Source organism: Cebus imitator, unplaced genomic scaffold, assembly GCF_001604975.1.
Source record: "Cebus imitator isolate Cc_AM_T3 unplaced genomic scaffold, Cebus_imitator-1.0 Scaffold905, whole genome shotgun sequence".
NCBI classification, from domain to species: Eukaryota; Metazoa; Chordata; class Mammalia; order Primates; family Cebidae; genus Cebus; species Cebus imitator.
Window position 1 is genome coordinate 150,940 of NW_016108220.1, and position 25,344 is coordinate 176,283.

Consider the following 25,344-nt stretch of genomic DNA (forward strand, 5'->3'; position numbering starts at 1 on the left):
TGGTGATGTCTGGATCAATTTCAAGGAATTGGGGATCCAAGGGAAGTGGGAGCACTCCCTGAGATCTCTCTTGGCCCAACCACTTCTGCTCTGCTGTGTCTGCCCAAGTTGGTTGAGATGTAGAACATGGGGTCAGTGTCCTCCTGGAGATCCCTCAACTGCTGATCAGAAATTCCATCCCTGCACCCCATCACTGCACCCCATTACTGTACCCCATTGCTATACCCCTTTAGGACCTATGTCTAAGAGGGGGAGTCGGTGCACTTTATATCACACCTGCTTTTCCTACCTCTGTTCCCTTCTCCTTTCCAAAATCCACTGAACAGAAGGAGCAGATTTTCCTCTTTGTCTTATTTTTGGGATCTTCTTCACCATATACCACCTCTTTGTAATGATTGCTAGAGGTAAATGGAATGGTTTTGTGGTGTAGAAATGCAAGATACATTGGCTCGCACTTCCCAAAACACTATCCTTATCGCACTAGGTAGATACAATTTTCTTTAATAGCAGCTTCTTAAAAATGTCAATTTAAAGAAAAAAATCAAGTAAATTCATAGTCAGTTTGGTAGTGGGAATGGTGCAAATTGTGAAGATAGAAGGTCCAGGGCTGAGCTTTGGGAAGCCACAGGCACATGTGAGAAGCTGTGATGAGTATGTCAAACGGAAAAGTCCTAGGTGTACTCAGGGGGAAGAGGGTCACGGCTACAACTAATTACAAAATAAGAGGTTGGAAAAGCAACGTACTAAGAAGTTCAGAAGAATTAGGGGAAGGTTCTTGGAAGAGGTGGCAGTTAAATTGGGTTTTAAAGGAGAAGAAGATGAAGAAGAAAGACATCCAAAATGGGAGTGGTGGTGTTGGCAACAAGATAGTTTACATGAAGTGCTTTAAGAAGGTTGAGTGAGCAGTGGTGTACAGAATTAATAATGTTTCAGGTGGGATGAAGGGAAAGATTTGAAGGCCAGGGAGAATCTTTTTGGTGGCAACTAGGAAGGACCAGAGGGGAAATAATACAATCTAAGAAGTCTCAAGGTTGACAAGGAGGCTGTAGACAAAATGGCCAGCAAAGACTCTGGTTGTCAGGGCCAGCCGGGGTGCCAGTCAGAGCTGGCAGTGTTTGTGCCTTCAGAGCCACTTGTTTGCCCCAGTAGCAACCTTCTTCCTCTTCTCAGAAACTTCTTGGCTTCTCCAGCCTGCACTGTGTCCTTCTGGCATCACAGGTAGGTCTGGAAACCTCATTCATCCTTGGGTCTCTGGAACTTGTAATCCTGAAATGTCTTGCCCGGTATGGGATGTCTTTTCTACTTCTCCCATCTCAGAAGTCCAAAGCCTATCAAATTATCTTTCTCTAGCTCAAGAGTTAATAATCAGCTTCTTCTTATGTAAATCAGAACAGGAAAGTCTTGCTTGGTCAGTTCCTCTGAAAATATTGCTCTGATGCTGTTCTTCAGTAACTCTGCTGCCTCTGCCTGCCTATTCAGCCTTTGTCTGTTAGCAGGAAGCTCATTCTGGCTCCCGGCTGAAGCTTTCTGAGGCCAGCAGCCACTGTGGATGTTCACGGAGTTTAGGCAGCAGCCAAATGAATGGGAATTGGGTGCACCCAGGCCAGATCCTAATTTGGGCTATCTGGGTCCCTGCAGCCGCTTCCAAGGGTGAGGTATCCAGTGGGAAAGGAGGGCTCTCAGAAGATGGAGTGGGGGGAGGATTTTCCACTGGTAGAAGTGAAGTTATTTGTCAGAGGTGTCTGAGGGTCCATGGAAAGCTATGTGATACTTTGATGGCACCAATGTCCTGGTGTTGCTGAGAAGCCAGAGCTTCCTTCTTGGAGTGGGAGTGGGTAGTGCACGGAAGACCCAGGTTCTGCCCTTGTGTTGCTCACACCCTGCAAGGGGCTTAGAGGGGCTCTATCCTCACTGGGGAGGCGTGAGGAACAGAGCCTGTGCATCTGCACTCCTGGCTTCAGCGACAGGATTTTCAGTAATGAAATGACATTAGAAACAGTGCCAAGACACCCGGGTCCTGCTAAATAAGTAGCTGGGCAGTTTCCTTCCTAAGGCTCCACGTTCTGTGTGGAAACTGAGACGCTTGCATGCCCAGTCTCCCGAAGTGCCATCTTCACATTCCTGGAAGTATATGGTTGATTTCAGGTAGCATCTGCATGAGAATTTAAAATTTTCACCCATGAATATTCATATGTATTCAAAAGTAGATACCTAACTCACCAAAACCACAATTCCATAGATGTTATTACTTGGAAGACTTCTAGGTAAAATTTTAAAAGGAGTTTATTGAAATTAAATTTTAAGAAAAAAATTAAAAGACGCTAAGCATGCAGGTGCTGCACAGATGTGCCAGCAATGGTGCTGGAGGGTGTGGAAGGGACAGAAGTGTAGGAACCCCTGGGAAGATGAGTTTGTGGCACCCTAGGATCTATGGAGTTTGGCGTGTGTCCATCCTGTAGAAAGAAAGAGCTCTCAGCAGAAGGGAGATGGGTTCCCGAGTGTATGGGGAAAATTCTGTGGCTCGGTTGTGCTGGGCTCCAGGGGAAAGAAAGTCAGTGCTTTCATAAGCACTTCTACAGCAATCTTGGAAGAAGCCACAGACATGGATTCATGGAGAGGGAACCTGGATACCGCCGGCTGCACAGCCTCCAGGTCAAGGAAGTGTGTCCCCACTGGGGAGCTCCAGGTTGGGCCATGACCCTACTTGTCCCCAGCCTGCTCCTGACTCCTCCCATGTGTTCCCTCAGGGCCTTCTGCTGAAGGGCCACAGAGGAACACGAGGCTGGGATGGATTCAGGGCAAGCAAGTCACTGTGCTGGGAAGCCCCGTGCCTGTGAATGTGTTCCTCGGAGTCCCCTTTGCAGCTCCTCCGCTGGGACCCCTGTGTTTTACAAATCCGCAGCCTGCACCACCCTGGGATAACCTTCGAGAAGCCACCTCCTACCCTAATTTGTAAGACCAGGTTCGGGACCATGGGTGGGTTGTGACTCTGGGAGTTGTGGGAATGCAGGTCATGCAGCCCAGTGGGAAAGAAGAGGGGTTGGCGTGGGTCCAGGAGGAGGGAGAGAAAGGGCTTGAGACTTGGGCAAGTGGTTCAGTAATCCCCTGACTCCCAAACCTACTGATGGCCAGGTCGTTGGAGGCATCTTTAAAAATATGCAGATTCCCCACGCTCCCTTCTGAACTTCCTGAAGCAGAATATCCCAAGCTGAGCTCAGGAAACTATTATCTGAACACTCTCTAAAGACTCTGATCACCAGCCAGGTTTTCTGGAAATGCTGAGATGGGCTTACTGAGTCTTTTGGTCAGAAGGGACTGTCCCGGTGTCTTCTTGTGAACTGTCACCCAAGCTTAGCCTCTAGGTCAGACTGAGTGAGGGTTTTATTGGGAAGAACCACACTAGAAGGGTGTTAGCTCCAGCAGTCCAACCTGGCCCATGGTGAGCTCCATAAATACCCGTGGAATGAATGTATGGATGTGTCTCTGTGACACAGGCACTCTGGGAGGTAGGGAGCTCCTGGTCAAGCTCAGGTAGGTAACCCGTCACCAAGGCAGTTGTGGAGGGATGAGGTGAGACTAATGGGTGAGCAGTGAGACTTGAAAATCCCCTAGAATCTTCCAACATTTTAGATTCTGTCAGGCTCTCGCATTGGGACACATGGGTTCCTGGCAGAAGAAACTCTGGTGCCAGGATATTCCCTGAGCCACAGAAGAGGACCCCATGTGGCCCAAGGACTGAGGACATTAAGCTGAAACTCATTTGTTTGTGCATTCATTCATTCATCCAACTAATATTCATTGATAACCAAGTCGATAGCTGGCTCTCCATTAGGCCTGGGGACATGGCAGGGGATGAGTCACAGCTGTCCTCAGGGAGCATGCAAATGAATGATGGTGGCAGGAATGAAAACAGTAATTGATGGTTAAAGTATAAGATGGCAAGGGAAACCATGAGGGTATCAGAGAAGGGTGCTGAGGGGAAACAGAGGCTCAGCAGCCTGACTTTGATGGAAGGTCAGAGATGGCTTTACTGAAAGTGCTGAGGCCTGATCGGCAACACACAAAGGGGCAAGGATGCATAAAAGCCTCTCAGGAGAAGATGTGCAGCGATATTGCACATTATTCTATTAACAAAGCAACTAGCATTGATTGCACATGGAGTATGGTAGAAGCATTCACATTCATAGCCTTGCTTAATCTTATGGTGTATCACGCTCTGTGCTGGCGCTCTGAGGTACAGAGGTGACTAATACAGAGTCCTAGGCTTTTACCTGCTCACAGTCGAACTGGGGATGATGATAACTCGCGTTCACAAGCCTAGGTCACATTCTGGGAAAGAACGCAAAATAGGTAGTTATTTCTAAAGAAGGGCTATGGTCGAGCTGGAGAAATCTGAGAAGGCTTCTGGGAGGAGGTGGCAAGTTGGAGTGAAGCTAAAACAAAGGGAAGAATGTGAGCATACAGATATGGTGAGCGAGCAGTCCAGGCAGAGGGCCCGGCTTGAGCAAAGCCTGGATGCAGGAGTCTCCCTGCCAGTCTCTCTCAGTTGGTTCCAGGTAGAGAGGGAAATGTTTCCTTGCTCTTCTGGGGACAGAAGAGGGAGCCACGGGGCAAAGCCCTTGGTATTCCACCGTGTCTTGCCATCTACGGTTTGGGGAATTGTTGGGCCAGCTCCGGTCATTATGTGTGTCTCTATTGCGGTGGTGGGTGTAGGCATGGTAGGGTGGCGGGGGTAATGGTACAATTATTTTACACAGCGTTCTTTCCTACCCAGGAACCAGATAAAAGATAATTATAGTTTGCTTGCTTGTTTGTTTTGGAAACCATGGGGGTTTGGGCATGATTGGACTTTGTACCAGTAGCTGCTCTTCTGCTCAGGCAGAGGAGATGTACAGGCCTCCCCACTGTCACAAGAACTGGCCCTTCCCAGGCAAGTTTGCTGATAACTTTTTCTGAGGGTTTTCTCCTTTCCTTCTCTAAGGTGCCTCCAGAACTCAGACTGGCTGCTCTTAGATCAACACATGCTCGAGGTGCATTACCCCAAATTCCGAGTGTCAGAAGACTACCTGTACCTTATCATCTATGCGCCGGCCCACGCCGATGCAGGCTCCAAGCTCCCCGTAAGGCTGCCTGCTGTGTATCGGGTTCCAGCTTGCAGGACCTTGGCCTGGGATCCAAGCCGGGCAGCTGCATGTCTGGAATTGGACCTACCCCCTGTTGCGTAAAAGGGAAATGTAATCACAACAATTTTAAAAAATCGTTTGTGTGATAGATTCAGGTGATCAGTGTTTCTGATTGATTCGTTATTGGCAGTGACTTGACGTTTAATTTTTGTTTGTTTTTCCTCTCTGTTGCATATTTAGTGACCTGTAAACTTTCAGAAAAGACACTGCTTAAAAGGAGCCTGACTTTTTTAAAATTTGGGGAATCCTTTTTCAAAGACGATAATTTTATCTTCCAACTTTTCTGTTTATAATGAAGACAGGTAATCATGTTAAGTGTTTCCTTTAAGAACATAAAATATCCCTGTGTCAGTGAGCGGGGGAAAGGCATATTCTATTTTTCAGCCACACCCTCACACCCTCCTCTCTTCCCTGCGTCTCTGCCAGGGGAAATTGGCTCTCTTGTATCATAACAGCAATGCCTATTAAGTGCTTGCTGTGTGCCAGGCACAGTACATCATCTCATTTAACTCCCACACTAACTCAGTGGGTAAAGATGATTTGGACCCATTCCACAGATGGAGAAGATGAGGCACAGGAAGGGCATAGCTGACTTGCTCCATGTTGTACACACAGTAGGCGCTAGATCCTGGCACCAAAGCCAGCGCTTTGTCCACCTCCCCTTTCCTCAGAGGCTCCCTCTCTTTATCTGTCCCAAAGACTGTAATATCTAATATGACCTTAAAAAAGAGAATGGAAGGGATTTGTTATTAAATATATAAATAGAGGTAATGTCATTTAAATAATGTTTTATATTCCCTGGTCCCAATGTTTCTAATCAATTAAGTTTGTACTCTTCCCTTATTTATTTATTTATTTATTTATTGGTTTGTTTGTTTGTTTGTTTGTTTGTTTGTTTTTGAGGCAGCGTCTCAGTCTGTCGCTCAGGCTGGAGTGCGGTAGTGCAACCTTGGCTCACTGCAACCTTTGCTACCAGGGCCCAAGCGATTCTTGTGCCTCAGCCTCCCGAGTAGCTGGGATTACAGGCACCTGCCACCATGCCCAGCAAATTTTTTGTTTAGTAGAGACAGGGTTTCACCATATTGCCCAGATTGGTCGCGAACTCCTGAACTCAGGCAATCTGCCTGCCTCAGCCTCCCAAAGTGCTGGGATTACAGGCGTGAGCTATTGCATGTGACTCTTCTCTTCTTTTTCTTCCTTTCTTCATCTTTCATCCTTTTTCCTTCTTCTTCTCCTCCTCTTGCTCCTTCCTCCTTCTTCTGCCTTCCTCCTCCTCTTTCTTCTTCTCTTCCTCCTCTTTTTCTCCCCCTCCCCTCCCCGAAACCTCTCCCCTCCTCTCCTCTCCTCTTCTCTCTCTGAAAGTAGAGAGCTACTCTGTGTTAGTTCTTATACATGGCTTACAATGATTTCCATCTTCCTGTAGGTCACAGGTTCACTGGTATTTAGTGAACACTTTCTGAGTACTTGAAACTTGAAATGTGCTATCGCTCACTATTCTATGAGCTTTAAATGCAGAATTTTGTTTAAACCTCATGATACCTTCATAAGTGAGATGCTTTCCTTCTTCACATCTTGCAGATGAGAAAAATGAGACTTAGGTTAAGTAATCTGGCCAAGGTCACACAGATAGTCAGTGGCAGAGCTGGGAGTCAAACACAGGCACTCAGGTGCCAGAGCCTACATGCTTCACCCTGGGCATTCTTCAAATGACAGGCCTCGCACCCTGCTTAGCAAGTGGGACATTTATATTTCACCTGAAGAACCTATGCCCCAAACTGCATGAGGAGGGGCGGTGGGGCCTGGTGGGCTGATTGGATGTTCCTCTCCCCTCCTCAGGTCTTGGTATGGCTCCCGGGGGGTGCCTTTCAGACTGGCTCAGCCTCCATCTTTGATGGGTCCTCCCTGGCTGCCTACAAGGACGTGCTGGTTGTGATTGCCCAGTACCGGCTGGGAATATTTGGCTTCTTCACGTGAGTCTCTCCCAGTGATCGACACCCCAGATCCCAAAGGGGCAGCTGTGCAGTAGCCATAGACAGAGCCTAGCAACCCAAGAAGGGGTGAGCCTTCCGTGACATTGAACAAAGCTGGCCCTAATTACTTTGGTAATTTTTGCAGCTGTAGCAGATTAATCCCCAAATTTTGATGGCTTAAAACAATAACAATCTCTTTCTCACTTGAGTAAAGTTTAATTGAGCATCCCTGATTGACAGACATCCTTCCCCATGGTCAACCAGGGATCTTGAGCTCTGATGTGGATTCTCTAGGGCCCCAGATCGTCTGCATTTGGTGGGTGGATGGAGAGAACGTGGAGGAACATGGAAGGGAGGGTCTCCCGGCCCAGCCTGCAGGCTGGCACTCACCATTTCTGTTCACTCACCATTGGCAGAATTCAGTCATGTGGCCATATTCAGGTGCAAGCAGGCTGAGGCAATGCAGCCCCGCTGTGTGTCCTGGAAGACGAGGGCACTGTTTGTGTGAGCAGTTGGTAGTGTCTACCTGAACCTCACCCCCAACATCCTCGAATGCTCACCTGAGAATCATCACTCCATCACAGTGGCTTTCCTCCTCCAATCACGCCTAATACGTGCTGAGCACTCACTGAACCGCGGGCGGTGCTGTACACTTGCCATGCATTATTTCAACTCACCAGCAAAATAATCCTTCATGGAAGGTTCTCCGCTGTTATTCTCATTTCACAGCTGGAAAATGGAGGCCCAGAGAGGTCAAGCAACTTCCCAGGGGTCACAAAACAGAGCTAGGTCTCTTGACCACTTCTATTATCTTGCCTAAAACATGGCAGGCGAAGTCATGAGCAGGGTCCAATGTAAGTAAAGAGGAGGAGTGAGAGGCAGGGCCAGGATCATGCCTGGGGGTCACAGTCACGTACTGTGGGAAAAGCAGCAATGATTCTAACATGAATCCTGCCCTTCAGAGGCTCCTGACTATGGGGGACATAATGCAGGGACAAAAATATCCACTTTCCAAGCAGGACATGGTTAATTCTCCAAGAGTGAGGTGCCACGGGGCTGTGGAAACAGAGGAAGGAGCTGCAAGGAATCAGGGAGGCTTTGGGAGAGGGGTGGCATTGGAGCCGCACTCGAAGGATGTGGCTGGGTTTGAGGAGAAGGGATTGAGAGAGCATGTGCTTGGCAAAGGGTGATGCCCGTGCAGAGGCTAGGAAGTTGGAAGGGAGGTAGCAACACGTGGGGTTGAAGCAATACTTTCGCAAACCGCACTGAGCCTGTAGCCCTGGGATGTGGCTCTGGGAGTGCTGGGCAGGAGGACAGGCTGACGGGTGCCCTGACCAGAGCAATTACACTTCCGGCTGCTCTATACATTAGGATTCTGCATAAGATTCCTTTGGTAGAAAAGTTTTCAACAATAGTTTATTGTATCTGGTTTTGAGCATAGGTTGAGAAAGCTACAGCAGGAGAAGGATATGGACAGGCAAGGCCAGGCCTGATAAGGAAAGGCCTTGAATGCCAGACTGTACATAGAGCTTGGGCTTTATCCAATACAGATTGAGGGACCAGTAGTACCTTTCTCAGAGTAGTGTGCCAGAAACCTCACTCCAGAGCAGAATGGAGGCTGAGCCAGGGATGCCCAGCTGCATGTGGGGAGCCCCACTGGGAGGCACTGTCTTGATGCAGGCCATGGGGTGGTTGAACCACAAAAGCATTAGCTACGTGTGTGTATGACATGCTTATTGTCTGCCTGGCACTGATAATCTTCGCAACCATGTGGAGTAGGCGCTATGATTATCCCCATTTTATACGTGAGAATCATGGAGGCAAAGCAGGTTAAGTAACTTGCCCAAGGCCACCCAGATAATAAGTGGCCAGGCTGTGAATCCTGTGCTAGAAGCTGAGATAGTAACCACAAGGTATAATGCTTCTCAGGATAAACAGATGGAGAAACAGGGACCAGGGTGGGAGCCACAGTTGAATGGAACATAGGTAGATGAAGGTAAAATTGGCAGGGCTTGACTCTTGATCAGATGCAGGGGCCTAGGGGAGAGAAGGTGGGGTCAGAGCCAGCTCAGTGGTCATGGACAGAGAAAGGGACCCAGGGGGAGGAGCAGTTTGGGGGACTGGGGAATGGAGGGGAGTAGAATGTGCCCCAGGATGACGTGCATATATGGTGTGCACTGCATGCATGTTTTCTGTCTAGACATTTCTTTGGTTCTATGACATTTCCACTTGCTTCATTTATTCTCCCATTGATTCCATCCTGGAAACATGCAATTATGCAGGGGCAGCAGCATGGGAACATGGGATCCCAAATCCAAATCTGCAGCTTTGTAGCTCTTGGGTAAGGGGGTTTAACCTATCTGTGTCTGAATGAAAGAGTTGATATATACATTGGTCTTCTGACAGCATGCTCACAGGTTTAGCGGCAGAGAGTTGGCATGAGCTGCTGCTGTGGAGAAATGCAGTCTCTGCCCAAGCACTTGCCAGCAGAGAGGGAGCATGGGGTGGTGGGATAAACATCCCAGTCTCTCTCCAGCCCACCCTCACGGCACGCAGGTGAGGCCTGGGTGATGTCATTCCTAGAGGTCAACTTTGCGGGGGGCAGGGCAGAGAAGGGTGGAGAGGACCCAAAGAAGCAAAGGGAGAAAACCCAGCACCACCTACCTCATAGGTATGAGGACTGTAGGGGTATTAGCCCTAAAGCCATTAGAACAGTGTCTGGTACGTGTTGTAGCTGCTATTATTGTTACTATATTATTAATTTAGCGAAAAATTCTGTGCTCAGGAAACTCTTGCTTTCTTGTACAGACCAACTCTCACGAATGGATTCATGGATTCCAGACCAGCCTGGGCAACATAGGATTTCTAGATTCTGAGGAGCCTATGAATACTTGAAATTGCACCTACAATATTGTACGTGCATTTTTCTTGGGTGCATAGCTTTCATCAAATTTTCAAAGAAATTCAAATCCCAGAAAAGTGTGAGAACTGAGCCTGGTTTTCCTAGCTCCTCCAGTTCTCTGACTCTCAGTCCCCTCCCCACTGACACCTGCCCACAGCCTCTGCTGAGAACTTCTGGGGCCATGGGAAACACACCATGGTCGACTGAGAATTCTCACCCTGCCTCTTGTCCTCAGCACATGGGATCAGTATGCTCCGGGGAACTGGGCCTTCAAGGACCAGGTGGCTGCTCTCTCCTGGGTCCAGAAGAACATCGAGTTCTTTGGTGGGGACCCCAACTCTGTGACCACCTTTGGCGAGTCTGCGGGAGCCATAAGTGTTTCTGGCCTTGTGAGTTCTCTGCTTTGTGATTTGAATGAATCTCAGTACGGGAGTTTCCAACAATGATGATGATGAGTCACTAACATTTGATCGGTGCCTTCATGTTGAACAAACACTTTAATACACATTGTCTACTACAAGCCACACAAGCACATTGTGAGTTAGGGGCTCAGTCTCATCTCACGGACAAGACAGCCGCCACTGGGAAAGTTTAGATAAATCACCTAAGGTCACATAGCGAGTAATAATTTGAGGAAAAATCCCTTATATTTGTAGAGGAGAAGCCCTAGTATTCAATTACCAGAGTGGCAATTACTTGTTTAATAGAAAACTCAGCAAAAGGATGAAATGCCACAAGATGCATATAAATATTTTATTTTAATTTAAACCATAAAATGTACATTCCCTTACCAACAGTTTGATACAGGGCCTTATGTTTGCAGAGTTGGTCTGCTGGCTCGAGTTCCAACATGGGTTATCTTGCATAAACCGCCTGCAAAATTCACTGTCCTCAATTTGCAGTTTCAATTTCTTTGCAGTGGCACAGACTTAAAGATGCCTGCAAAGTAGTCTGACTTTAGCGCATTTGGAGTTTTATACTTTTCCTTTTACTTCTTTCTTGTCCACACATAATTTGACAGCAATATATTCTTTTTTGAGACAAGGTCTCATTCTATTGCCCAGGCTGGCATGCAGTGGGGTGATCATAGTTCACTGCAGCTTGAACTCCTGGGCACAAGCAGTCATCCTGCCTCAGCCTCCCAAGGAGCTAGGACTACAGGCATGTGCCTCCACGCCCAGCTAATTTTTATTTTTTTTTTGTAAAAATGGGGTCTTGCTCTATTGCTCAGTCTGGTCTTGAAATTCTGGGCTCAAGTGATCCTCTTGCTTTGGTTTCCCAAAGTGCTGGGATTATATGCATGAGTCACTATGCCTGGCCAAACAGCAATATTTTTTAGCCATCCTTTATCAAGAATTTTTTTCCAGACATAATTTGATTTTCTTTTTACACATATAGTACATTTGTTCTCATGATATTTCATTGATTATGTAATTACAATAACAAGTGCAACTGACAAAACATGTTTGGAAGGAAACACACCTGATTCTTGACAAGAAACTGATGAGAAACTGGCTAGAAAATTGTCCACTGGCTCAGAGTGGTCAGCATTTCCTTGGCATCACTTGGGAGGTTAATTGTAGAAATCAGTGACATGGTGGTGAGTTAAGAGAACTTCTGCTGTATGGCACTTGACAATATATGTGGTCTTTTAGCATCTTCAAAATTACCTTCTAAGGTGGATTATATTAACCTAACTTTTCATATATTATAACAGCCACAGTTTCACAAGCGAAATTTGGTCAGACCCTCTGTGAAGACTTCTATGTTTATCACTTGTCCTGCTTCTCACAGCAGTTCTGTGATACGGGCTTGATCTTTACTCCAGTTTTACAGGGGAGTGAACTGATGTTTAGGAATATTAAGCAGCTTGTCCGAGGTTATCCAGCTAGGAAGTGAAGGAGCTAGAAATCATATGCCTGAATATTTGACATCAAAGTTCATGAAGAGCCAGGGGCTCAGAGAGGTTAAGTAAGTTGCCCAAACCTTCACAGCTAGTCCTTTAACCCCCAAACCAGGGCTCTTTTCTCCTCTAAGCTTAGAGCTTTTAAGGAGGCTTCCTGGGAAGGTTTCTTTGAAGAGGGAAGAATGATATGTGTGATCGGCGGGGAGGCCTCTGCTAACCTTTCCTGAGGCTTCTGTGTTCTCTCTCCAGATGCTGTCTCCCATGGCTGAAGGCTTATTCCACAAAGCCATCATGGAGAGCGGGGTGGCCATCAGCCCTTACCTGAATGCCCAAGATTATGAGACGAGTGAGGACGTACATATACCGTGAACACCTTTCCAGCTTCCTTTTCTCAGTTAGGAGAGAATGTGGTTGGGCACCTTCTCACGATGTGCTTGGCTTTCCTTAGTGACCATGCCCAAGGAACCTCATGCTGGCCCAAGTGAACCTTGTTCCTCCATGAAAGGCCGGGTTCAACAGGAAATGGGTCTAGCTACACAAGGCCACACCACTGGTGTGCACGAGTGTGTGTTTGGTTCTTACGTCTTACCCATTATTCTTTGCTTGTGGCATATAACTCAGTCCCCTGTATTCTATACAGCTCTTCTCCTATACCTACTCCACTCCACTGGGAATGGATACCCAGGGCACTACATTAAGAAAGATTCAGAGGATGTTTCCAGCTCAGTGGGAAATAATACTATGACTGATTAACGTTGTCTGGCATGGGACTATAAGGGGCATCTATCCCACGATATTTGTTATCTGTCTCGTCTTATCTACTAGATAGTGAGGCCCTAGAGACCAGGAACTCTCTGTCCTTCAGGCCCCCAGCATAATACCTGGTATATATCAGGCAGCCATAAATGTTCTGGATGAATGAGTTAACGAATGAGCTATTTCATTCAACGCGTATTAATTAAGCACAGGGCTGTGGAGCCATCTCTTGAGTATTAATCATTTTAGTGGTAAATTTTCTTAAACATCTTATAGAAGGTAACAGTATATACCAAGAGCAGAAACAGAGTTATAAAATTATTTAAAAAACCCTTCAATACATGGAAACATTGATTTTGGTTATGTTCTCCATAAACCCGCTTTCAGTTTGGACATATATTTATTCATTTGATATGTGTCACTGAGTGCCCACTATTTTCCCTGCTCTGTTAGAACTTTGAGATTTATCAACAGAGAAAGCATATGCTAAACTTGACGGCAATGTAATCTTTTTATCACCTATCCTTGGAGAAATCAAATCCTGGAATCCATGGCTAGGTTTTGGAGGTGGTCCCACAATTGTACCAGCCTCTACATGCTTGTGCATTTTCCCAGGGAGAGGGCCTGCAACTTTGATTGGATTCTCAAAGAATCATGACTCCCAGAAGATTAAGGACCACCACTTTCAGGGGATGAGTTCTACAAATATGGACCGTTCAGTGGCAAGGAAATCAGGTGTTCAGCAATGGGCTAGGCTTGGAAGGTGGAGAACATCGAGCTGATAGGAGATTAGATGAGGAAGGGTTTTCTGGGGGCTGCAATGCCCTGAAAGGACATTGTGGAGGGCAGGACTTGGGCCTTAAAGAATGAGAAGGATTGGTATAGAGACAGGAAAAACGACAGGCAGGACATTCCAGGCTGTGAATGGGCCTGGGGCTTGGGCAGAGCTGACAAGCTGAGACTCTGATCTGGAGCCTGGCTTCTGCTGATGGTGGAGGGGCTTGCAAACCTGCTCCTTGCTCCTGGTGTTTCTGTCTTCATTTAGCACCTCAAGGTTGGGCTTCTAGACTCCGGAAGGGCCAAGTGACAATGCAGCCAAGCTCACGGGACTGATCTCTTTGTGACCAGGAATCTTGATTCCATTCCATGGCCACAGACTGACAAACTCCCATTTCAGCTGTGGTGTTTGTTAAAGATGACAGGGAAGCCAGGTAAGAGAGTGAGGGTGGGGCAGTGCCAGCCCGTCCGTCACGTGCACCTTCCATTATAGGGGCGTGGGGCTAGGCAGGGGTAGCAGGATGGACTCATAGATGGAGGACCAGCCTGTGGCTGACTGGAGGGCATTTTCCAGCTTTCATTTTCCTAGATGCTTTCAATATCATGCTCTAACCTGGTCCTCCTCTGGAAATGGCTGCAGGTGGTGGTGCGTTTCTATGGGTACAATGCGTCAGACTCTGAGGCCCTGCTGAGGTGCCTGAAGACAAAATCCTCCAAGGAGCTGCTGACCCTCAGCCAGGTGAGGACAGGGGGTTAGTTTGGGGGACAGGGTTGCCCTTTGAATGGAGATATGGGCAAATCCTACCCTTTTATTTATTTGGATTTGGAACATGGAAAAGAGGAGGATTGAGGATACTTGGTAACAGCTATAAACAAAAAAATACATGGGAGTATAGAACCCTTGTAGATAATTTAAGAAAATTGTTGGGGCAGGGGTGCAACTTAGCCTGGAGAAGCTTCAGCAAAGTACAAGGCTTGCCTGTAAGTCCCCGAGGGCGTCTCACTGGAGGGAAGGACCACACATTACATATGCTTCCAGAAGCTGAAGTCAAGATCAGGAGCTGGAAGTTCTATTAAGAAGTCATTTTAGTTTTGTGCAACTGAAAACTTTTCAAGACCTCCTTCAGAAGATGGTGAGATGCCCATCTCTCTCGGTATTCAAGCAAAATCTAGCTGACTACTGACAAACTTTCAATCACTAGGCAGTTAATTGGACTGGGTGATCTTTTATATCCCTTCCAATCTTCAGAGCCTTTGATGACAGTCTTTGAACAAACAAAATCATTATCTTTCAGATTTCAACATTTGCTAGTTATGTGGTGTGTACTGAGTGTCCACTGTGAGCCCTGCTAGACTCAATGAAATGGATAGTAAGCCCTGGACCTGATGTCGTGTGGAACTCTTTCATGTGCTCCTTTCTACCCAAATCCCAAAACAGAATCCCAAAGAAACCATGATTAGAGATGAGTTTTGCTTTCTGAGACCCAAAAAATATCCAGCCACGTTCAAGGCATTGCGTCTCAGGGAGACATCAGAGGAAGGTGTTCACACCAACCCTTACAGCCCTGACCACTCCATCTACCCTCATTTTTCTCTTTGCATTTGGCCAGTGGTTCTCAAACTTGAACATGCATCAGGCTCACCTGGAGGACTGGCCAAAAGAAAGTTCATGGGCTACACCCTCATCCCAGAGTTTCTTAAAGAGTAGCCTGAAGTGGGCCTGAGAATGTGCATTTCTAACAAATTCCCAGATGATGCTGATGCTGCTGGTCTAGGAACCACACTTTCAGAATCTCTGAGCTAGGTTGTATTAGTTTCTTCTCATGCTGCTAATAAAGACATACATGAGACTGAGTAATTTATAAAGGAAAGAGGTTTGATAAACTCACAGTTCCTCATGGCTGGGGAGGTTTCACAATCATGGTGGAAGGCAAAGGAAGATCAAAGCACATCTTATATGGTGATGGTCAAAAAAAAAAAAAAAAGCTCAGGGAGTGCCCCTTTATAAAACCATCACACCTTGTGAGATTTATTTATTCACTGTCATGCAAATAGCGCAGGAAAGACCTGCCCCCATGATTCAATTACCTCCACAACATGTGGGAATTATGAGAGCTACAATTTGAGATTTGGGTGGGGACACAGGCAAACCATATCACAAGCCATTGTTTTTCTTAGGTAGATATTATTATTCCCATTTAGCAGATGAGAAAATAAGGCACAGACAAATTTAGCTCCCTTGCCTAAGTAGGTGGCAGAGCTGCCAGGGACTGATATGTTGAGCTGGGCCCGTAGTGTTTGTTTTTACTTTTTAAGGGCATTTAAGCCAGTGTTAGATTGGGTTGGCTTTGCTGTCCCATGATTTGGGACAGCAGATTTTGTGAACAGAAATAGCTGCTGATTTTTTTTTCTTCCTCATTACAGAAAACAAAGTCTTTCACTCGAGTGGTTGATGGTGCTTTCTTTCCTAATGAGCCTCTAGTTCTATTGTCTCAGAAAGCATTTAAAGCCATCCCTTCTATCATCGGAGTCAATAACCATGAGTGTGGCTTCCTGCTGCCTCTGGTAAGAATCCCGGCTGGCCATACTGCCCCTCCCTCAACCATGATACAGCTCTTGGTTTCAAGAGCTGGGCATTTCCAAAGATGACACCAGGTGTTGTAAGTGCTGGAGCCCACCAGTGCTTGCCTCTCTCTGAAAGAGAGTAAGTGAGGATCGGGCCAGTCACAGCAAGTGTCTGCCTTGCTCCTCATGTGATGAGGTTTAGGGTGGAAGAAACAACTATATAAAAAGGAAAGAGGAGATGGGTCCATTTGGTCTTTGTTCAAAAAATATTATGAATGATTGTTTCCAAAAAATGCAGTTACTATTTCAGAGCTGACATTCAAATAGGTTTGAAAAACTTCAGTCCTTTAAACTTTTCACGTCTAGCCTTGGTTCTGGCATTTTGACAGCCAAGAATGCTAAGGTTGTATAAGGTGCAAAATTGTTAAATCATTTTATTTATTCAACAAATATGTACTGAGCATGTATTACAGGCTTATAAAAACAGACCAATCGGCAGCGAGCGTGGTGCCAGCTTACACTTCGGTGGGGAGAGAGAGAGAGACGAGACCTGAAGTTGAAAAGATGATTTTGGAGAGTAATAGACGATATGAAGGACACAAATGGAGAGAAGGTATCTTTAGGGAGGATAACAGGTGATGCAGAAAGGCTCCTTTGGGGAGAGATTGTTGAGCTCAGGCCTGAGTGCTGGGAAAGACCCATGATTTTTTGATTCCGTGGTTTAGAAAGACTCTCTTCATTGGAAATAAACTTTTCATTTGTCCTCAGAAGAGTAGAGGCTTCAAGTTCCTAAAACTGTTGAAGCTCATTTGTTTAGACTGACCTCCTCATTTTAAGCTGGAGGAAATGGTATTAAGAAATAAAGAGGTTTGTCAAATTATAAAGCTAGTTGATGGCTGTCTAGAACCAGAATTCTGAGTTCACTGGGTTGTGAAAACATGTTCTGCCATATTAATTTGACCTCCAGGGCAATGTTTTGAGGTGGGATTAGGGACTTTTGTCCTCACATTGCAGATGAGGCCACTGAATCACAGTTCATGCCTTAAGTAAGGCCTTTCAGTGATTTCCGGGTGTGTGTTAGAAAGAAGAAGGCAGGTGAGAACTACAACCGCCACTGTAACTACCGTAACCAGCTCCATGGTGCCTTCCAGGGCCAAGCACAGGCGATCCAAGCAACGACTTGAAAACAGGCATGATTATCCCTATTTTAAAGAAACTGAGGCTCAGAGCAGCTAAAGTGGCTTTCCAACATCTCCCAGCTAGTAAGGAGACAGAGGTGTATAATTTTTATCCATTTGGGCTCTGCCTTTTATTTTATTTTGTTTTTGAGTGGATGTCTTGCTCTGTTGCTCAGGCTGGAGTGCAGTGGCATGATCTGGGCTCACTGCAACCTCTATCTCCTGGGTTCAAGTGTTTCTCCTGCCTCAGCCTTGGGAGTAACCGGGATTACAGGTGCCTGCCACCACACCCAGCTAATCCTTTTTTGTATTTTTAGTAGAGACAGGATTTCACCATGTTGGTTAGGCTGGTTTCGAACTCCTGATCTTAAATGACCCACCCACCTCGGCCTCCCAAAGTGCTGGGATTACAGGTGTGAGCCTGTGCTCAGCCTAGGCTCTGTCTTTAAATGCCAAGTTCTCTGCTTACCTGCTGTGTGACATTAGGTGAGTTGCCTACCCTCTCTGACCCTCCATTTTTTCAACGGTGAAATAGGGCTAATCTTAGCACCTGCCTCGCAGGTATACATTAAACAGCCTGGCATAGAGTCAGCGCTCAGTAAATGCTATTATGTTGGAGCTATTCAAGTGACAGAATCTGCAGAGCTCAAAAGCCTGTGTGGGTGCTGAAATTCCATGTGAATTTGCAGTTAAACCCATTGCTAGCTGTTAGGGACCACAATAAATCCCCCAGAAACAAATTCCAGCTCCTTAACATACAGAGAAGGTTTTTAGTAGTTAAATACACTTACCGGTAACTTGAATGACTCTGAGGGTTCCCTGCGATTCCAGGAGACAGGTATGTTTAAGCATCGGCCCCAGTGACTCATTATCCCAAGATTTTCAGCAGAAAACGTACCAAAACAATTCATTTGTCAGGTGGATAGTATTTCTGCCACCTCATGTTTTAAAGCTGTAATTTTGCCAGAAAATGGTAATTTAACAAATAATTACGTGAATTGCTTACTATGTACCAAGCACCATTGAAAGAGCTTTACAAACATCAACTCACTCAGTTCTCATCACCGCCCTGGCAGGGGGTACTTGTTGCAAACTCCATCTTACAGACGAGGAGACTGACGCAGAAAGAGTTGAGTCCCTTGCCAAGTTCACAGCTGGCGAGGGCAGCACAGGGAGCCTGTGTTCTCAGCCACCAGCCTCACTGCCACTGCCCCACCTCCCACTGTGGCTTCTCAGAGGCCTCACCTGCAAAGGTCTCTAGAAGGAGAACAACAAACACCAGTTTTGAGATTTTCTGGCTTCTGTTTGAACTTGGTATCAAAGCCAAGTTGGAGCCTCTTAGGCAGTTAGGGCTGCCATAATAAAATAGCATAGACTAGGAGGCTTAAAAGACAGACATTCTTGTTCTCACAGTTCTGGGGGCTGGAAGTCCAAGATCAAGGTCTTGGTATCGCTTTGTGTGTCTACACTATCCTTTCTCATAAGGACATCAGCCAGATTGGATTAGGGCCCACTCTAACAGCCTCATTTTAACATAATCACCCCTTTAAAAGTACTATTTCCAAATGGTTGCATTCTGAAGTACAGGGGTTAAGGCTTCCATGTGTGAATTTTGAGGGGACCACAATTTAGCCTGTAACGGGAGCCTTTCAACAAGGTGGCCACTTAGGCCCCACAAGGCTGCAGGTAGAATGACAGGGAAGAGCTGCCTTTTATCAAAAGTGAGAAGAATAAGTTAACTACCTGACCGGCACATGGAAGCCACCTCCTCACGTGGCTGCCTGGGCTTGAGGGCTCCTGCCCTTGCCAGCTTCCCCTGTGAAAGTCGGGTGCCCAGGCCCTTGGGGAGATGGGTTTAACCTTCTGATGACCAGATAGCTCATGGAGGGCACTGCTTCTCTCCACAGAGGGCGGCTCCTGAGATCCTCAGTGGCTCCAACAAGTCCCTTGCCCTCCGTATGATATACAACATCCTGGTGAGTAGCTTGGAAGGCTGCAGTACTCCAGAGACACATGCACTTAACAGATAGCCCTGGGTCACATTCAGTGGGAGGAGCTGGGGCACAGACACTCCTCACTCATTCAGTCACTCAACAGACTTTTACTAAGTAGAGGTGTATTAGTCCACTCTTGCACAGCTACTGAGAAATACCTGAGACTGGGTAATTTATAAAGAAAAGAGACTTAATTGGCACATGGTTCTGCAGGCTGTACAGGAAGCATGATGCTGGCATCTGCTCAGCTTCTGGGGAGGACTCAGGAAACTTACAAACATGATAGAAGGCAAAGAAGAAGAAGGCACATCTTATATGGCCAGAGCAGGAAGAAGAGAGAGACGGGGGAGGTGCCACACACTTTTAAACAACCAAATCTCATGAGAACTCTATTATGAGAACAGCACCAAAGGGATGGTGCCGACTATCCATGAGAAACCACCCCAATGATCCAATCACCTCCTACCAGGCCCCACCTCCACCATTAGGGACTACAATCCAACATGAGATTTGGTGAGAGACAGAGATTCAAACTATATCACTAGGCCCACAATCCCTAATCCACAACCCCCAACCTGGAAGAGCTCCAAAAGCCCAGAGGCTTTTTGTAACCCACCCAGCAGCCGAACTGGACCTTGACTGATTTGTGGCTCTCAGTCATTTTTGTTCCCACACATTCATTCATTTTATTTATACCACTGTTCAGATGTTTCTTTGTGGATGCATTAATGTGAGTGTTGGGGTATTGCCCCCACCCTGAGCATGTGTCATAACTCGCAGCATAGGTGCTATATTATCTACCTACAGTTTGAAGAGCTCTGAATGCTGAAACACACACTGACTGGGGACCTGTATTCACTACACACCAGCCAGGCATTGGCCCAAGTTCTGGCAAGACCAGTCATTTATCATTCACTCACTCATTTATTGTTTCATCACTAATTCATTCATTCATTGCACAAACCTATCAGTATCTGGTCTTACTCTAGACACTAGGATATGGAGATGGATTGCTTTGCTTCCTTTCTTTTCTCCTTTTGACATCTACCTCTTTTCCATAAACGTTTATTCAGTGTGGACTCAGTGCCAATGTTCTATTCACTTGTCCATGGAACATATGTTTAGTGAGAGTCCACATGACCCTGCACTTCCCTGGGCACTGGGGTGCAATGTGGGGTGGATGGAGATGATTAGATCACTTCAGTACAGTACACATAAAGCAGAGGAATGACCAAGGCCCTGTGGTACCCACAGGAGGGGACAGGCGGCTCCTTTGGGGAGAAGGGTTTGGAGGATTAATGGAGCTTGTCTGGTGATGAAAGGGGTGAGTGAAGAAACTGGGAAGAACCAAGAGGACCAACTGGGAGCAGAGGGGTGTGAAGAGATCAGCTGAGGGTTGGCTGCAGCAGGAGAGAATGCTTTCAGCTGTTATAAGCTATGTGATGAGTATAGGCTTCATTCTAAAGACTGAAAACAGAAGGAAGAAGGACCTTATTTGATTCCTGTTTTAGAAAAAGCCCTCTGAAACTCGGCACGGTGGCTCACACCTGCAATCCAAACACTTTGGGAGGCCATGGCAGGAGGATCGCTTGAGCCCAGAAGTTCGAGACCAGCCTGGGAAACATAGGGAGAGCTTGTCTCTACAAAAAATAAAAAATTAGCCAGGCATGGTGGTGTGCATCTGTGGTGCCAGCTACTTGGGAGGCCAAGGCAGGAGGGTTGTTGAGCCTGGGAGTTTGAGGCTGCAGTGAGTCATGATCTGGCCACTGTATTCCAGCCTGGGCAACAGAGCAAGAGACTCTGTCTCAAAAACAAAAAACAAACAACAAACAACAAAAAAAAAAAAAAACAAAAAAAAAAAAGAAAAAGAAAGAAAGAAAGAAGGAGAACAGAAAGAAACACTACAGGAGGGATCCCTCATGCCCCCTTGGAGGGATGTTTGATGAGTTGCAGCTGTCTGATGATGAATTGGGACTAAGGTTTTGATACAAGTCACACAGTGGAATTCTCAGGTGGATTGGAGATGGCCTCATGGAGAACATAGCCATTGATCTGAGCCTTAGGGGAGTGGGGAACAACTGAGCAGGAGGACATTTCAAGTAGAGTGGAAGTAGGTTGTGCAGGAAGATGCAAGAGGAATGGAAGGGCATGTGTCTCTCCTAGGCACGGTAGCATTCTAGGGGCTGCTTTTCAAACAGTAAATAGTTCTCTGACACAGAAGGCATAGCCTTGCTCCAGCTCCCTAGGACTTTTTACTCTGACTGTCCTATGGGGGCTCACCTGAGCATCTATACCCACCTTGGACACCTCCAGCACCATGGGGTCTGCTGGTCATATGATCAAAGAGACCGGGCATTTCCACCATAGACTGGACCTGCTGTAGAGGCCTCCCTTGCTCTGGCCTGATAAAAACCCACCAGCCTCCTGAGCACCCGATAAACTAGTCCGAGCAGCACTCCCCAATGTGGTGTACACTGCCTCACCTCCAAATTCCAAAGAAACTTATCAAGGGTTGTGCTGCTGTCTTAGTGGTAGGGGTTTGAGCTGCAACACTTTTCCAGCATTTCCCAGAGCACCAGATCCCTGAATCTTCATGAAATTTACCATGCACCCTCTGCCGTTTGTGCTTGGGGAAAGTTGAGAGGGGGAAGTCTAGGAGGCAGGCTAATGCCAGATCAGAGAAGCGTTGAATGTCCTATAAAGGCACTTAGCAATAGGGCTTGGGGGAACCAACAGGACTGAAGACCTGCTCTGGGCCAAGCAGCTTGCTTTTCTCTTCACATCTTGTATAATCCTCTACATCCCTACAGATGAGGAAGCTGAGGCTGCAAGAGATCAACTAGCTAGGTAAGAGAATAGCTAACAGCTGGAGGCAGTGCTGGTACTAGGAGCAGGGCTGGTTTCACGGAAGTGCCGCCTGTGTAGCCACAGAGGACCTTGTTGATCAGAAAGGTCCTACATTTGGTTTAATGCTCTGCTGCCACCATTTTGAAATTCTTAATGATTTTTGAGCAAGGAGTCTATGTTTTTTCTTTGTGCTGAGCTCCACAGATGATGCAGCCGGTTCTGCCCAGGAGTGACTCATTCTGACATGAAAGACAGGCCTATGGTCAGGAGCATGGGGTTTGGATACAAATACACTTGCAAAAGAATCATGGTTCTTCCAGTTGGGCCCAACCACTTCACCTCTCTAAGCCTCAGTTTCTTAATCTGGGAAATGGGGCTAGTTTTGATACTTGCATCATAGGGTTGCTGTGTGGGTTAAATGAAGCAATGTAGGTAAAACATTCAGAATCATACCTGTACAGGTGAGTGTTCAACATGTTGGCCATTGGGGTTGATCTGGATCTCCTATGACTACGATTTTTTTGTAGCACGTCTCGCCCCAGTATTTGCACCTTGTGGCTAATGAATACTTCCATCACAAGCACTCCCTGACTGAAATCTGAGATAGTCTTCTGGACTTGCTTGGAGATGTGTTCTTTGTGGTTCCTGGGCATATCACAGCTCGGTATCACCGAGGTGAGTCTCTGAGCACCCCGCTCCAGGACCACAGCCCGGCGAGGCTGGTGGACATGGAGATCCATGTTGTCTACTGACTGGCTGCCTCCTCTGCCTCTGTTCCCTCATGGAAAGGGCGTTCCCAGGTGTGTCTGGATGGAACCGTACCATGGTGACCTGCACCATTCACCTGCCTTTCAGAGTCTGGGAATGTTGATCAGTTGTTGTTTCTGTTCCTTCCCCTTCTTCAGGAGCGTGTAGAAAATTCCCATTTCCCTATAATTTTCTGGGGGCCATCCCCCCAAATTTTTTCTTTCTAGAAATGACTTCTCCAACATCTTAGCCATAAGCAGTAGTGGAACAAACATCTTAGCTATAAGGAGTAATGGAACTCCTAAAGTAATATACTTTAAATCAACGATTTTAAAGGCAGCCAAATACTCCACCCGTAACATTAGATTCCACATTCTTCTCAAGTGCCTGTGCAACATCTTTCAGAATAAATCATATATTAGGTCACCAAACAAATTCCGATAAATGTAAAAAGATGGAAATCACGGAGAGTGTCTTCTTCAACCACAAGGGAATGAAATTAGAAATAATAAAAGGAAATCTGGAAAATTCATAAATACTTATAAATAAAATGGCATATGCTATATTAAATTTTAAAAGTTATGGTTAAATATGCTTAATAAAAAATTTGCCATTTTAACCATTTTTAAGTGTATAGTTCAATGGCATTAAGTACGTTCATATTGTTGTACAACCATCACCATTATATAGCTTCAGAACTTTTTTATCATCCCAAACTGAAACTCAGAACCTATTAAAAATAACTCCCCACCCCTCCTTCCCCCAGACCCCAATAACCACCATTCTGCTTGCTGTCTCTATGACTGATGTTTTAGTTACTTAGTGATTTTAGTTACTCAATGTAAATGGAATCACACGATATCTGTCCTTTTGTCTGGCTTATTTCACGTAGCGTAAGATCTCAGGGTTTCTATATGTTGTACTATACATCAGAACTTCCTCCTTTTTCAAGCCTGAATAATGTACCATTGTATGTCTATATCACATTTTGTTTATCCATTTATTCTTAATGTACATTCAGGTTGTTTCTACCTTTCAGCTATTGTGCAAAGAACAATTGGCTATTGGCTACAGTTGGCTATTGACTATAATGCTGCAATGAACACAGTTGTAGAAATATCTGTTCAAGTCCCTGTTTTCAGTTATTTGGGGTATACGCCAGAGGTAGAATTGCTGGATCATATGTAATTGTATATTTAATTTTTGGAAGAACTTTCATGTTGTTCTCCATTGTTCTGTACCATTTCATATTTCTACCAGCAATGCACAAGGATTGTGCATTTTTTGACATCTTCAACATTTGTTATTTCCTGCTTTTGTTGTTTGTAATAACAACTGTTCTACTGGGTTTGAAGTAGTATCTCATTATGGTTTTCATTTGCATTTTCCTAATTATTAGAGATGTTGAGCATCTTTTCATGTGCTTATTGGACATCTGTATATATGGTTTTGGAGAAATGTGCATTCAAGACCCTTGCTCATTTTTTAGTTGAGTTGTCTTTTGTTATTGAGTTTTCAGAGTTCCTTATATATTGTAGAATATTAATCCCTTATGAGATATATGACTTGCGAATATTTCCTCCCATCTGTGGGTGGCCTTCTTACTCTGTTGATAATGTACAAAAATTGTGCAATAGTTTTAAATTTTGATGAAATATAATTTATCCACCTTTTTGTTGATTGTGCTTTTGGTGTCATAGCTAAGAATCTATTGCCAAATTAAAGGCTATGGAAATTTACCAGCATATTTTCTTATAAGAGGTTTACAGTTTTAGTCTTACATTCAGGCCTTTGAACCATTTTGAGTTGATTTTTCTATATAGTATGAGGGAAGAATCTATCTTTATTATTTTGCCTGTGCTATATGCGAGGTGGCTGTAATTTTTTTTTTAAAGAAAAGGAATAAGAACAAGTGTGAAGGGTATAGAGAAACCAAAACCCTCAAACACTGCTGTTGGGAACATAAAACAGTGCAGCCACTGTGGAAAACAGTTGTGGCTGTTCCTCAATCCAGTCCTAGGGGTGTACTCAAGATAATTGAAAACAGATGTTCAAACAAAAATTATATGCGAATGTTCATAGCACCGTTATTCATAATAGGCCAAAATGGTAACAACCTAAGTGTTCATCCACTGATGAATCGATAAACAAAATTCTGTATATACTTACAATGGATTATCATTTTGGCATAAAAAGAAATGAAATACAGGTGCATGCTACAACACAGATGAGCCCTATAAACATTATGCTAAGTGAAAGAAGTCAGGCACAAAGGGCCACAGGTTGTATGATCCCATTTATATGAAATGTTCAGATCAGGCAAATCCATAGAGACAGAAAGTAGAATTGTGTTTTCCGGAGGTAGAGAAGAGGGGTCAATGGGGAGTGACTGCTTAATGGGTCTGGGGTTTCTGTTTGGGGTTATGAAAATGTTCTGGACTTAAATGGTGGTGATGTCTGCACAACATCCTAAATGCACTAAAATTCACTGAATTATATAATTTAAAATAAAGTGGCAG

The 25,344-nt window shown here is 45.5% G+C and overlaps 1 protein-coding gene across 1 annotated transcript in view; it reads left to right on the top strand.

Moving 5' to 3' along the window:
• Positions 1 to 1,577: 1,577 nt before the first annotated feature.
• Positions 1,578 to 25,344, top strand: part of CES5A (carboxylesterase 5A) — a 29,027-nt gene continuing 5,260 nt past the window's right edge. Inside the window, 10 exon segments of the mRNA XM_017520909.2 lie at positions 1,578 to 1,650; positions 2,748 to 2,952; positions 4,982 to 5,120; positions 7,020 to 7,153; positions 10,291 to 10,444; positions 12,211 to 12,315; positions 14,129 to 14,233; positions 15,919 to 16,059; positions 19,145 to 19,213; positions 22,606 to 22,753. Coding sequence (XP_017376398.2) covers positions 1,578 to 1,650; positions 2,748 to 2,952; positions 4,982 to 5,120; positions 7,020 to 7,153; positions 10,291 to 10,444; positions 12,211 to 12,315; positions 14,129 to 14,233; positions 15,919 to 16,059; positions 19,145 to 19,213; positions 22,606 to 22,753 — 1,273 coding nt within the window.